General features: G+C 40.7%; 1 protein-coding gene across 1 annotated transcript; it reads left to right on the forward strand.

Annotated features, from left to right (window-relative positions):
- The first annotated feature begins 9,479 nt into the window (after positions 1 to 9,479).
- foxa2 (forkhead box A2) lies at positions 9,480 to 12,506 on the forward strand. Its single transcript, XM_053632982.1, has 2 exons — positions 9,480 to 10,079; positions 10,664 to 12,506. The coding sequence occupies exons 1-2, from the start codon at positions 10,011 to 10,013 to the stop codon at positions 11,861 to 11,863; spliced, it is 1,269 nt and encodes a 422-aa protein (XP_053488957.1). The 5' UTR covers positions 9,480 to 10,010; the 3' UTR covers positions 11,864 to 12,506.
- Positions 12,507 to 13,522: the final 1,016 nt, after the last annotated feature.

A 13,522-nucleotide genomic window follows, 5' to 3' on the forward strand; every position in this document is an offset into this window, starting at 1 on the left:
AAGAAAGAAAGAAAGAGAGAAAGAGAACTTAGGAAAAGAAACTACAATAAATACAACAGAAACTCATTAGGCCTATACATTTAATTGAATATAACACTAGGCTACATTAAGCTATATTCTCTTAGAAACAACATATAGAAAGACTATCCGCTGAGCCAATGTAAAAAGTGCATCGTTCCTGTCTTAAGCTACTAGGTGCCAAAAACTGCTAGTTCAGTGATGCAGATCTCCTTTTCACCACTAGGTGGCATTCTGGGCCTAATATAGACTCATTGTCAGCGCCATAACATTTCATTAAAAACACATGGCGTTAAGTATATTTTAAATATGTATATACTTATTTAAATCCCTTTACTAACTTAGACACGTGTCACGTGTTCAGTACAATATAATATTGATTTTAATTACATAATGTAGATTTTGCTATACTAATCACCTAGACTTTTCGCTCTCTCTCTCTTTTAGCACTGTAAGAACCTGTAGATGTGCACAGTCAGGTGCTGTCTGCTTCCAGTCTGGCCTTGAACAGCAGATCAGGTTGCAGTCCCCTGTCAGCTCTGGGGTGGTCTGTGTGATGTATCCTCCTTGAGTCAGTCTCTACCAACAGGAATTACGGCAAACAAACAAGCCAACAAACAAGCAAACACACAAAAAGCAAACGAGCTCAGGCAGCAGATTGATTTGGGATGGGTGAGAGCTATTTGCAGTGGCGCTGGATCTATTTCATGGAGAACCCCCACTAGAGCTGCCTACTGCCTCCTTTGATTGACTCTTGAGGCAGTTCCACTCCAGCTGGGCACCTTTAACACTTAAGTCTGAGTGAAATGCTCTACTGCAGACTCAGAAACTCTGAAAGAAGCCTGTTGTGCACTGGCTTCCTGGTGTAAAAGCTTCTTTTAATTGTTATTAATTAAAGGAAGAATATTATTTAGCTTCTATATCTCTGGTTCTTTTTGTTTCTTTTTTATCAGTTTGGCTTATTTTCATTTAATTATTTATTATTTACTTGAAATTATTGAATTATTCATGATATTTCTTTTTATTGGAGAAAAGCCACAGTGATTTTATCACAAAAATCCAGAAGTTCAATTTCATAAACACACTTTAAAGAGTTGATGAAGACAACACAGGTGCACAAATATACTTTCTAGAGCATAATTTCAGTGCCCTCCTGATTTATAAAATCTCATAAAAACTCTCACTTTTGATACACATCTCCACTAATGAAAGTAAACAGAGGTAGGCTGTCAGGATCCACCATTTATCTAATGTGAAATCATGTGAAACACAAGGTCAGTTTGTCTTCCAATTGTTTTCTCCACATTAAGGCCCAGGTGAGAGTTTAATGTCATGATGGGCTGTTGACACCCCTTGTAAATGCATATTGCAGACAATAGGGCTTCAAAAATAGCAAGTGCTTGACAAGATCAATTCTCCTTTACTAGCTGTCACAAGTAAAAGAAATAAAAACACAATCAGCCATGCTGTATCTGAAGGAATTTAAGAAGGTATAAGAGAATAGACACATACACATGGGGGACATTGTGTGGAGGAAGGGAAATCCTTGCCTGTACTACAAAGAGGCTGCTGTTTAAGACGCGGTGTGTGGTTGGACAGACTGAACAGCTCCAGCTGTGTTGAGAGGAGCTCCCATGTCCTCACACCTACTTCCTTTGAGTGACTGCAATACACAACATCTGAAAGGGGCAGGCACTGAACTCTCAAACAAGTGGCAATATTTGCTCACCTGAAATACACATGACTCTGCAATTGAGGCCTGGGACTGGAGCAGGGCTGGGTGCCTTTAGCAGCTGTGAGCCTAAGAGAAGGGGAAGGGCCAGGAAGTTTAGTATGGGGGAGCTGGACCCCTACTGAGGCGCTGTTCATCGCTGACTGTCCTATTGTATTTTATGGGTGGGAAGGCCATATTTGTCCGTAGCCACAGGAGGCTGATGAGGTGCTAATCTGTTGAGTGGCCAGCGTCACTGGAGCCTCCTTGTTAGCAGGCTAGCTCGTTAGCTGTCAGGGCTTGTAAAACTGAGCCTGAATTCATAGGCTCCCCTGCCAAGGGTTTTCACGAGTAAGTAAACACAGATTGGTCACTGATGGGATGTGCTGACTGGCTGAGAGGCCTTTGGGAATTACAGGCTGGGATGACAAGAGGAATGAGGATGTCTTGTGCTCCCCTGCTGCTTTTCAGTGAACTTAACAAACTGGACATCTACATATGGATGTGTCATCAGGAGAGGCAATGAGATTCCAGTCAGTGAGCTCTAGAATTTCAGTCAGTGACCTAGATGAAGTTTTTTTTTTAATAGAAAAAAGGGGACTCATTTAATCAGCACATGCAATATAATAAGCAGAACTGCTAAATAAAATGATATCTGGTTTTGCAAGGAAAGGGCATGTTTTAGGAGCTGCCAGATAGATGGTCTTGGTTGTGCCTGAGCGATGCAGATGCAGGTCAGCAGTCATGGTGACTGCAGTAATCCTAAACTTGCCATCACTCCATCAGGCTAGAGATAAGCCAGCTGAAGAACAAATATAAGGAACAATGGAAAATGGGGAACAGTGAAATGTCTTTTGACTGATGTAGAACTGAGATGTCAGCAGATTCTTAAGAAAACCTAGGAATCAGAGATAGGACTATTTGAAGATTTGAACAATATTTTAGTGTACTGGAAAGATTAGATTTTTTTTAGTTAAAACCTACAGTTGTTAGATTCTTAATAAATAAATACATGGCTAGAGAATAATAGTATACTTAACTATTGTTAAAAAAAATCCAGAAACATTGCTTGAGAGAAGAACCTTATCACATGACAAATCTAGTAATTCAAACAAGTGGCCAGATGTTGTTCTTATCATATAAATGGAAAAAAACCCCCTCTTAAATAGCTTTAACCTTCTTAACTTTTCATTTAAATTGTTCAGTTTGTAACCGTAAGACCATGTTGGAAAAAGAACTTTTCCAAACTAAACGTAAACCTGTCCAGATGTACAGTATCTCACAAAAGTGAGTACACCCCTTACATTTTTGTAAATATTTGATTATATCTTTTAATGTGACAACACTGAAGAAATGACACTTTGCTACAATGTAAAGTAGTGAGTGTACAGCTTGTGTAACAGTGTAAATTTGCTGTCCCCTCAAAATAACTCAACACACAGCCATTAATGTCTAAACTGCTGGCAACAAAAGTGGGTACACCCCTAAGTGAAAATGTCCAAATTGGGCCCAAAGTGTCAATATTTTGTGTGGCCACCATTATTTTCCAGCACTGCCTTAACCCTCTTGGGCATGGAGTTCACCAGAGCTTCACAGGTTGCCACTGGAGTTCTCTTCCACTCCTCCATGACGACATCACGGAGCTGGTAGATGTTAGAGACCTTGTGCTCCTCCACCTTCTGTTTGAGGATGCCTCACAGATGCTCAATAGGGTTTAGGTCTGGAGACATGCTTGGCCAGTCCATCACCTTCACCCTCAGCTTCTTTCGCAAGGCAGTGGTCGTCTTGGAGGTGTGTTTGGGGTCATTATCATGCTGGAATACTGCATACTTTGCTTCAGTATGTCACAGTACATGTTGGCATTCATTGTTCCCTCAATGAACTGTAGCTCCCCAGTGCCGGCAGCACTCATACAGCCCCAGACCATGACACTCCCACCACCATGCTTGACTGTAGGCTTGTCTTTGTATTCCTCACCTGGTTGCCGCCACACACGCTTGACACCATCTGAACCAAATAAGTTTATCTTGGTCTCATCAGACCACAGGACATGGTTCCAGTAATCCATGTCCTTAGTCTGCTTGTCTTCAGCAAACTGTTTGCGGGCTTTCTTGTGCATCATCTTTAGAAGAGGCTTCCTTCCGGGGTGACAGCCATGCAGACCAATTTGATGCAGTGTGCGGCATATGGTCTGAGCACTGGCAGGCTGACCCCCCACCCCTTCAACCTCCGCAGCAATGCTGGCAGCACTCATACGTCTATTTCCCAAAGACAACCTCTGGATATGACGCTGAGCACGTGCACTCAACTTCTTTGGTCGACCATGGCCTGTTCTGAGGGGAACCTGTCCTGTTAAACCGCTGTATGGTCTTGGCCACTGTGCTGCAGCTCAGTGTCAGGGTCTTGGCAATCTTCTTATAGCCTAGGCCATCTTTATGTAGAGCAACAATTCTTTTTTTCAGATCCTCAGAGAGTTCTTTGCCATGAGGTGCCATGTTGAACTTCCAGTGACCAGTATGAGGGAGTGTGAGAGCGATGACACCAAATTTAACACACCTGCTCCCCATTCACACCTGAGATCTTGTAACACTAACAAGTGACATGACACCGGGGAGGGAAAATGGCTAATTGGGCCCAATTTGGACATTTTCACTTAGGGGTGTACTCGCTTTTGCTGCCAGCGGTTTAGACATTAATGGCTGTGTGTTGAATTATTTTGAGGGGACAGCAAATTTACACTGTTACACAAGCTGTACACTCACTACTTTACATTGTAGCAAAGTGTAATTTCTTCAGTGTTGTCACATTAAAAGATATAATCAAATATTACAAAAATGTGAGGGGTGTACTCACTTTTGTGAGATACTGTATGTGAAAGTGCAAAAGATGCATCAGGTAACTGTCTGTAATGTTCTATTCCGAGGTCCAGCCATAGGGACAGAATGATTCTATATGATATATATATGAAATGTTTTGCTTATTCTTTTATTTTTGTCTAGTTTTATCTAGCACATGTTAAACAGGTCTGGCATGTAGCTGTTGTTAATCCTAATATGGACTTTGTTGCCATGATGTTTCTAGACTGAACCCAGACATGTTCTGTCACAGCACATTTCATTCAGCCATCAAATTTTTGTATTTAAAATCAGACAGATAATGATCATTTTGGTAATATGTGTCAAAATACTACATTTTAAACCAACTGATAAACATACTTGATATTAACTCATGTTTATCTGTAATTTAATTCCTTCAGGTCCTATTGCAATCGCTGTTTCAGTGATTTCATCCTTCTCCTATTAAAAAAGGAAAAGAGAGAGAAATAACTTTAACCTTCTGTTAACAGCAAGCTTAACTCCTGTCACCACAGTTAAATGACTTTCACTAATGAATTAATTTCACTCAGACCTGTGTTTTCTTTAGAGGTGACAGCTGAGAAGTGAAAATGTGTCAGCTGAGTGTGAATGATGGCAGCTCCTGCTTCTGGATCGGGATTGATGGTGGTAATATTTAAGAACTCTTCTTCCCAAGGGAGCACACGGCTTAATTAGCATACTGACGCTTGCCATCACATTTAATTGCTTTCAGTTTGTAATTAAACCGTGTGTTGACTTTGCGTTTCCCTCGTTGATGCATAACAATGAAGGGTTATATGATATTGCACTTTTGCTGTGGTGTACATTAAAATGCATGGATTAAAATAACGGATATAATCCAAACCATTTTGTGCCTGAGTGCTAATAGTTTGTCAAGCATGGTAGAGAATTAAACTGTATTAAACTTGAGTGTATTGCAAGTCTTCCTCTTTCTCCTGTGGCCCTTTTAATGTTGTTTTTCATCCAAACTTTCATCCATCAGGTTTAATCAAGCTCCAATTAAGAGCTGCTTGATTTTGTAACTTCAGCTCCACAATTCCTGGTCATGCTCTGTGGAATGGATGTGGATTGGCACCTTGTTTGTGGTATGCATGACTACGCTGAGGTCTTTTTAGCATGACAAGGGGAGTGTATTGCAGCCGCCCCTGGATACAGACCACATAGGACCCTAATGCAGGGCATTCCCCAGCGAATACTTCTCAATATCAAAAAGGTGCGTATTTGAGGAAATCCTTAGCCCATTTACGCCAGTGTTTGCACCCAGACCCAATGGGCCTCTGTGCAATAACTTCTGCACCACCCCTCTGGCTGTGAATGACACCTCAATGGCTGCCCTGAGCTTTTTTCCTCCCTCCATCCAGTCAGGGTTGTGTGCATTCCCCGTCACTCTACTTTTGAGATTCATTTCCAGGTAAACACGCTTTGGCCGGCCACAAACCTGCAGCCAACAGCCGTTGTCACAGCTGTGCTGGATAATAGCCAGGCCGAACTCCTGCACCGCTCCGGAATGTTTACTGTCACCACAGGGCCTGCACAGCAAACACTTCTCCATTACCTTCCAGAAGAAAGAGGGTGCAGTTATTAATTTTATTTTGACAAATCACAAGCTTAACCCATTGGCCCTTTGTTATTGTGGTGGAGAAACAGAGGAGTAAAAGCACTGATACAGAGCAAAGCAACCTTACAGCAGGAACTTGGTTCGAGGTTTGTTTAAGTTTTAAGGCACAGAAAGCTGTGCTTTGAAAGTGAAGACTCTAAGTAACACATTCCTGCAAATAACAGCAGGGAATTTGAACTGCGCCTCCCACCTAGCTTGTACAGAGACCCTGATATGCATAAAACGATGCAAGATTCCCAGGACAGTAAGAAGCCAGTGAGAAATACATTGAACCAGTGCAGATAATCTGTAGCATCACAGGTGTCAGAGGAATTCAGCTTTCAAGATTCCAGGTTGAATATAAACTATTACAAAAAAACTGAGTGACTTGACAAAACATTTCTACAATCACCCACCATCCTACAATCTGTAATATAAACTTAAACACACCAACAAAAAATGATGTATCATACCACATAGCTAAACTTCAAATAAAATAGTCATATATAATCGCTACTTAAATATAAATAGCCACTAATGCATTTCTGTTTTTGCTCTGAACATTGATCTCTGGACTGGTTTTGATACTGCTGGAGGTCCTCCAAAAAGCTGAGTTTGAACCTGCCCCCAACCTGTGCTGACTTTTGTTGCTTTGTTGAAAAATGTAACCTGCATTACATGAAAGGTCGTGCCAAACCTTTTTAGAAGCTTAAATATAACCTGACCTCTTTGCGATCTGAAACATGATTTTAGGTCTACAATAGGGAGAATGCAGGTCAGTGTTTAGAGATCCCAAGGCAATATTTGTTCAGAATACAGGCCCTAATGTATGAGTTTGAGTAGGATCACTTAGACATCACCCACTGTGATTGTGCATTGCAACACACAGAAAGCATTCAAATAGATGATGGATGAGCCGCAGTATATATATAAGAACAGAAGGGGAAAAAAAACACCCACCAATACCTTAAAGACAAAATAAACCAAATAAATGAAAGTGATTTTTTTTACATGCTTAAATAATTTGATTTGCTGAGATTCACTCTGCTGTCTTAATTCTCTTCCACATGCAGTCTCTAGTTAAGGCTGGAATCCCCTGCCATATGCTGCCTCTGGTTCAGAGAAATCAGGCACAAAGTATAGACCATAACTCCAACGTGTTCTGTTTGCTCAAAGATAGAGTCCTTTTCGTTTTCATCAAATACAAAAAAGTGACCTTCACTACTGAGTGTGCTCACAATCTGTACCACGTTCATGAATGATTAACTTTAAGCAAAATATTCCAAAAGTACTCTATACTACACACCCGGTCACTGACCATGAAGTAGTCACCATATTTATGTGAATGTTTTAAATGTTAATTCTGCAGATATGACTGAATTCTATGGTCATGTTAAACATGCCAGTATGACATTAATCAATCATTTACACTATATTAGTCTGTACATTGTGCTTTATTATTTCTGAATGTTTGAGTACAAAAGTAAAATATATATATTTAAAATAATAAGTAACAGAAACGTTACTAGTTGTGTATGTGATCCTAAAGTAGGCTATATGTAAAGTACCATTTCATATAATTTATGAAATACTTTCATGCTGTAGTGAGTACACTGGTACTAGTTAAAAATATTAATCCACAGGAAAAGGTTCATTCTAAAATGTGAATTAAGCCATTTATGCCCAAAGCCACATATACTAAACTGTAATATGGCAATCAAGTCTGTATGCTACCTAGCATATAGTTTGTTGTGTGGTTTGGGATATAGATATATTCATGTATGCACGTGCATCTCTAGGTATTTCTTAAGGTCTGTCCAATCCATGGACACAGAGTGAATTTTTTCTGGGCAATTGGACTGATTTTACTGCAGTGTTATGTTAGACGGATTACAAGGGAAGCGTTCATATATGTACATTAAATATAAAGTTAGATGCCAAGCACATTTCTGAAACAGTGGTAAATATGTTGCCCACGATATCAGTAGTCTCTGGCAGTCTATCAAACTACAAACAGGCTGGTAGGGTTTGACTTTTTGCGTTGTCTGAGTGTCCGTCACTCTCTGCGCCGTTTACACATTACACATAGGTCCAAATAAACTCTGAGATTATATTGACATTTGTGCGCCTGCGCTACGCAAATACGCAATCAAACAGATACGGAACGATAACACTGCTGCACAGGCACGTGCCAAACACCTTGGCATTAATGTTAATGCTCTCATGGACGCGTTATTCAGAAGCCATGCGGAAGTTATTCAAAAATGAGCCTACATTGCATCAGATGTAAGAGTAGAAACGTCTGTGTCCTCATGCTGCTTAGTTTTAGCAAACAATTCGGCAAAAAAACATTTTAGGTGACTTGATATTAAGCAGGTAACTAAATCCTGACACCAAAAGGGGGCGCCATCAAACTCTGTGGCATCACTTGTAAGTCTTTAGACACACATGATAGGCCAAGATCAGTCCTGAAACAGATTATAGACATTTCAAACATTAACAAATGAATATTCTGACATGTGGATCCCTTCCCTTTTGCTCACAAATATCATTAGCTCTGAGCAGATGTAAAATGTCTCATTTGGAATAGCTTTTGTTGTTCTTACTAATAAACGGGCTAAGTGAGACTGAATTTGTCAAACTCAAGGGTCTTCACAATTTGCCCTACCAACAAGAGCATCAGCATTCGCCTGTGTGATTCGCCTATTTTGTGGATAGTCAAACACTTTGGATAAATGTTAGGTTACTTTGTTTAGTGAAGGCAATCAAATCGCGCCACTGCGCGCTGCAGAATCAACACGGATGACCTGTGTGCTAAGAGTGAGCTCTTACATTAGCAAATCTCGTCCTGTTATTAGACTACCATACATTAGCGCGCGCGTAAACAAACCTATAATCCAACAACTGGGAACAGATTTGAACAGTTTCATTCACCTTGTCACATCTCACCAACTTAGCTTCCGGTTACTAAACTGTTATAAAAAACAAAAACAAAAACAAAATAACAATAGGTGTATTGCGTGTGTTTCTTTTTAAAAGTGCATTGCTTAACCGAATTTTCTGTGTAAAATAATACACTAGATATGGACTAAATTGCTACCAAAAATCTAATAAGAAACACCTACGAAGAAAAAACACCTATCAAGACGAATAAAAAACACCTATGAAGATAAATGTTATGTCTATGCAGGACAGTTTCTTCTGAAACAATTTTGATGATTTAAAAACATCGGATTGTGATTTAAACAATTGTTAAAACATGAATAAAGCCTGATTATAGGTTAGGTGTAACGTCAGTTTTTATCTGCGCGTGATAAAGTGGCTTTAACCACCCCCTCGCGGCCCCCCTTCTTTTTTCTTCTGTTGGAATACAATAAGATTAGCTTATAATGAATCTTTTCATATGGACGCTTGCTCTTTTGGAGTGGCGCAGGTGTACAATAGGGGGGCAACGCGGCGAAGTCTCGCGCCTAGGTGTGAGCAGATTATTCAAATAGGGCCGAGTGAAGAAGGGATTGGAGGCTCGCCCGGCGCACACGGCTATATCACAGCGCTAACACGCAGCAGCAGGCGTCATTTGAACTCCAGTCTTCAGCAGTCGCCTCTCAGCTTCCGTCAGCGCGCCTGCAGCTGACTCACACACACATACACACACATACACGCTCCCACTCACAAGTGTGCACACATGCGCCAGCCCTTGACAGGAGAGCGCGACTAGAACACGAGGATCCTTGTGGTTCCCAAACAGCCACCGGCGAGGACGCTGTTGTCTGGGGAAACCCTCTAAAATCTGAACGGAAACTTCAGGATGCTCGGGGCTGTCAAAATGGAAGGACACGAACACGCGGACTGGAGCACCTACTATGGAGAACCTGAGGTAGGTAGACTACCCTAAATATATATGTATATAGTTTTTTTTTCCTCATCGAAAGCCGATTTCGTTTTATACAACTCAATATTAGCCCTGAGATAATATTAACTTTGAGATCAAATATTGACTTGAGGCGCCTCCAAATCCTCCCCCATCTCGATGCGCTGCACTATCCTAACAAAACTTGGGCTTGACACGAAATACCAACTTCCTTCCAGTCATGGACCCTTATGTATACATATATATCTGTATACTGCAATAATATTTTAGCACAAATTCAGAAGAAATTTTTATTTAATTACAAACGAATGTTCAGATTCAGTTTAACTTCTAAGTGGTGGTCTAGCTTGGTGAATTGCAACAATTTTGCCCATATTTGATTTTTAGCATTAGCTTCAAAAGGTTACTTCTGTTGAGCTTCTAAGCTCAACATGAAATGAAATAAAACCCAATACAAAATATTTTAAAGCGTAAACGAGATTGAAATTAAATTATATTTTCAGGTTTGAAATGATATGCCCGTTTTCATAGCTCACTGCTATTTATAATAAGACCGACTTTAATAAAAACTTCTTTCTCCTTTTTTTTAGTGTTACACCTCGGTCGGCAACATGAACACGGGACTGGGAATGAACTCTATGAACACGTACATGAGCATGTCTGGAATGAGCACAGCCGCGAACATTACGGCCAACACCATGAACATGTCGTATGTGAACACGGGCATGAGCCCCTCCATGACTGGCATGTCTCCGGGCGCAGGTGCCATGGCGGGTATGGGCCCGGCCATGACGGGTATGAGCGCTGCACTCAGCCCGAGCATGAGCCCAATGACGGCTCAAGCGTCTTCCATGAACGCCCTGACATCCTATACGAACATGAATGCCATGAGCCCCATGTATAGCCAGTCAAATATCAACCGATCCCGCGACCCAAAAACGTACCGCAGGAGCTACACGCACGCCAAGCCGCCGTATTCATATATCTCCCTGATTACCATGGCCATCCAGCAGTCTCCGAGCAAGATGCTCACCCTAAGCGAGATCTACCAGTGGATCATGGACCTGTTCCCCTTTTACCGACAGAACCAGCAGCGCTGGCAGAACTCCATCCGCCACTCGCTCTCCTTCAATGACTGCTTCGTCAAAGTGCCTCGCTCCCCCGATAAACCCGGCAAGGGCTCGTTCTGGACCCTGCACCCCGACTCGGGCAACATGTTTGAAAACGGCTGCTACTTGCGGCGCCAGAAGCGCTTCAAGTGCGAAAAATCTTCAGGCAAGGAATCTGGCCGGAAGTCGTCCGAACCTGGTTCACACAGCAGCTCTGAAAGCTGCAACGGCAATGAATCTCCGCACTCTAACTCCTCCGTCAGCGAGCACAAAAGGACGCTTTCCGACCTGAAGTCGAACCCGGGAATGAGTCCAGAGCACAGCGCCACCTCACCAGTTTCCCAGCACCACCAACAGCAGCAGCAGCAGCAGCAGCAGCATCTAATGGCGCAGCACCACGCGGTTCTCGCGCACGACGCGCACTTGAAGCCAGATCATCACTACGCTTTCAACCACCCGTTCTCCATCAACAACCTTATGTCGTCCGAGCAGCAGCATCACCACAAAATGGACCTGAAAACGTACGAGCAGGTGATGCACTACGGCTACAGCTCGCCAATGGCCGGCGCGCTCTCAATGGGCTCCATGGCGGCGAAAGCGGGCTTCGACTCTTCGCCTTTAGGAGCGGACACGTCCTATTACCAAGGCGTGTACTCGAGACCCATCATGAACTCATCCTAGTCTAGTGGAACTTTTCACGTGTTTGTACATTTGTAAAAATGACTTTTTGTGTATACGTATTCTGGACTCATTTCTTTTGACGTTTTACGTTAATTTAGTGGTCACGTTTATTAGTAATTATTTTGTAAAAAAAAAAAAAAATGTGAAGAAACGAATGTGACGAACTCTGCTTGGTGGCTTTGAAAATGGACCAAAAATACAGCTGATCTGAATCTGGGAATCTCAACCAAATGAAACGGAGGAACTGTTCTTCATTCATTTGTGAAAACATTATTTATGGCTTGTAAATGTGTATTCTTGTAGACAATGATGAGAACAGAATATATATTAAAGTGTTATTTGAATTTTCAACAAGTTCTGTAAATGTGGTTCTTGCTCATCAAAATTATTCTCGCATGTCTTTATGATCGTCCTACAAAGTAACCACAATCTATTTATTCATTTAGATTTCAGGCCATTTTGCAAGGTAATTTCATTTTATGAATTAAACGCGTAACTGAACTAGTAAATACACACACACAAAAAAGATATAGCAAAAAACAAAAAATACAAAAACCCAACAACTTGAAAAATACGTAAATATAAGTACTGGAATTGCTACAGCCCATGTTTATAATATCGATTATCTCTAAATGTGTAGATAGACATATAGGCTAGAGTTAGTGTGGTGCATACCAGTCTCCTGGGATTTCTTTTTCCACAGCCAATTAGCCAGATTTCCGATAAATAAACTTTGGAGGACTGAAGAGATCTCAGAGGAGCTATAAAAGAAATTAGATAAGGAATTAAAATAGATGTTTCAACTAACAAATGGGATTTAAAAGGAAATTCAATTTCAGCAGGTTTTTTTTTTTGCACAAAAACAAAACATTACAACATTAATATATTATTATTATTATAACTATTATATTTTATTACATGATATTATTTTATATTATTTTCTTTTACATATGCTTAAAATCACATACATAAATACATACGTATAGGCCTACTCAAAATGTAATTTTTTTTACACATATTTGTTGGGGGGGGGGGGTGGAGGGTTTCATGTTGCCTGAGAAATGATGACAGTGGTGGTAACAACGACGAGACGACGACGATAATAATAATAATAATAATAATAATAATAATAATAATAATAAGTAGAAGTAAAAGTAGAAGAAGAAGACACTGTTGCTTGATAGTTACTGATGCTAAAAAGAGGTGGAGAGGAAACAGCCATCTGTAAAAGGTGACGTGAATTTTTTGTTGTTGTTGTAATTTTGACATTGTGACACGTTTTAAAAGACCTGCATGCTGCGTTTTAAATATGACTTTAAATATCGACATATATATGAGCCCATACTTTATTTGACACTTTTTGTTGCTGCGACTGTACACTGTGCTAGACATTGCACATATTCTAATGCGCTTTTTCCTGTTTACAGTCCATGAAGCACTCAACGAGTCAACTAAAACTCGTTTGAACATATTTCACAATTCACTGACATTATGTTGGTGCCTTACAGGAAAATAAAGTTCCTAACATATATTATTTGGCAGTTGCAATATGGTTATATTTTAGATCAGTTTCTGCGCTCAGAACAGGCCTACTGCTCATCTGCAAATAAACAATAGCTGGTAAACAATGAAAATATGGTGTTAATACATATATAGGAT

Source organism: Ictalurus furcatus, chromosome 9 (assembly GCF_023375685.1).
Source record: "Ictalurus furcatus strain D&B chromosome 9, Billie_1.0, whole genome shotgun sequence".
NCBI classification, from domain to species: domain Eukaryota; kingdom Metazoa; phylum Chordata; class Actinopteri; order Siluriformes; family Ictaluridae; genus Ictalurus; species Ictalurus furcatus.

Bases quoted from the DNA above. Each gene is read 5' to 3' on its own strand.
- foxa2 (XM_053632982.1), top strand. From the start codon at position 10,011: ATGCTCGGGGCTGTCAAAATGGAAGGACACGAACACGCGGACTGGAGC. The intron at 10,080-10,663 runs GTAGGTAGACTA...CCTTTTTTTTAG, and splicing joins CCTACTATGGAGAACCTGAG to TGTTACACCTCGGTCGGCAA.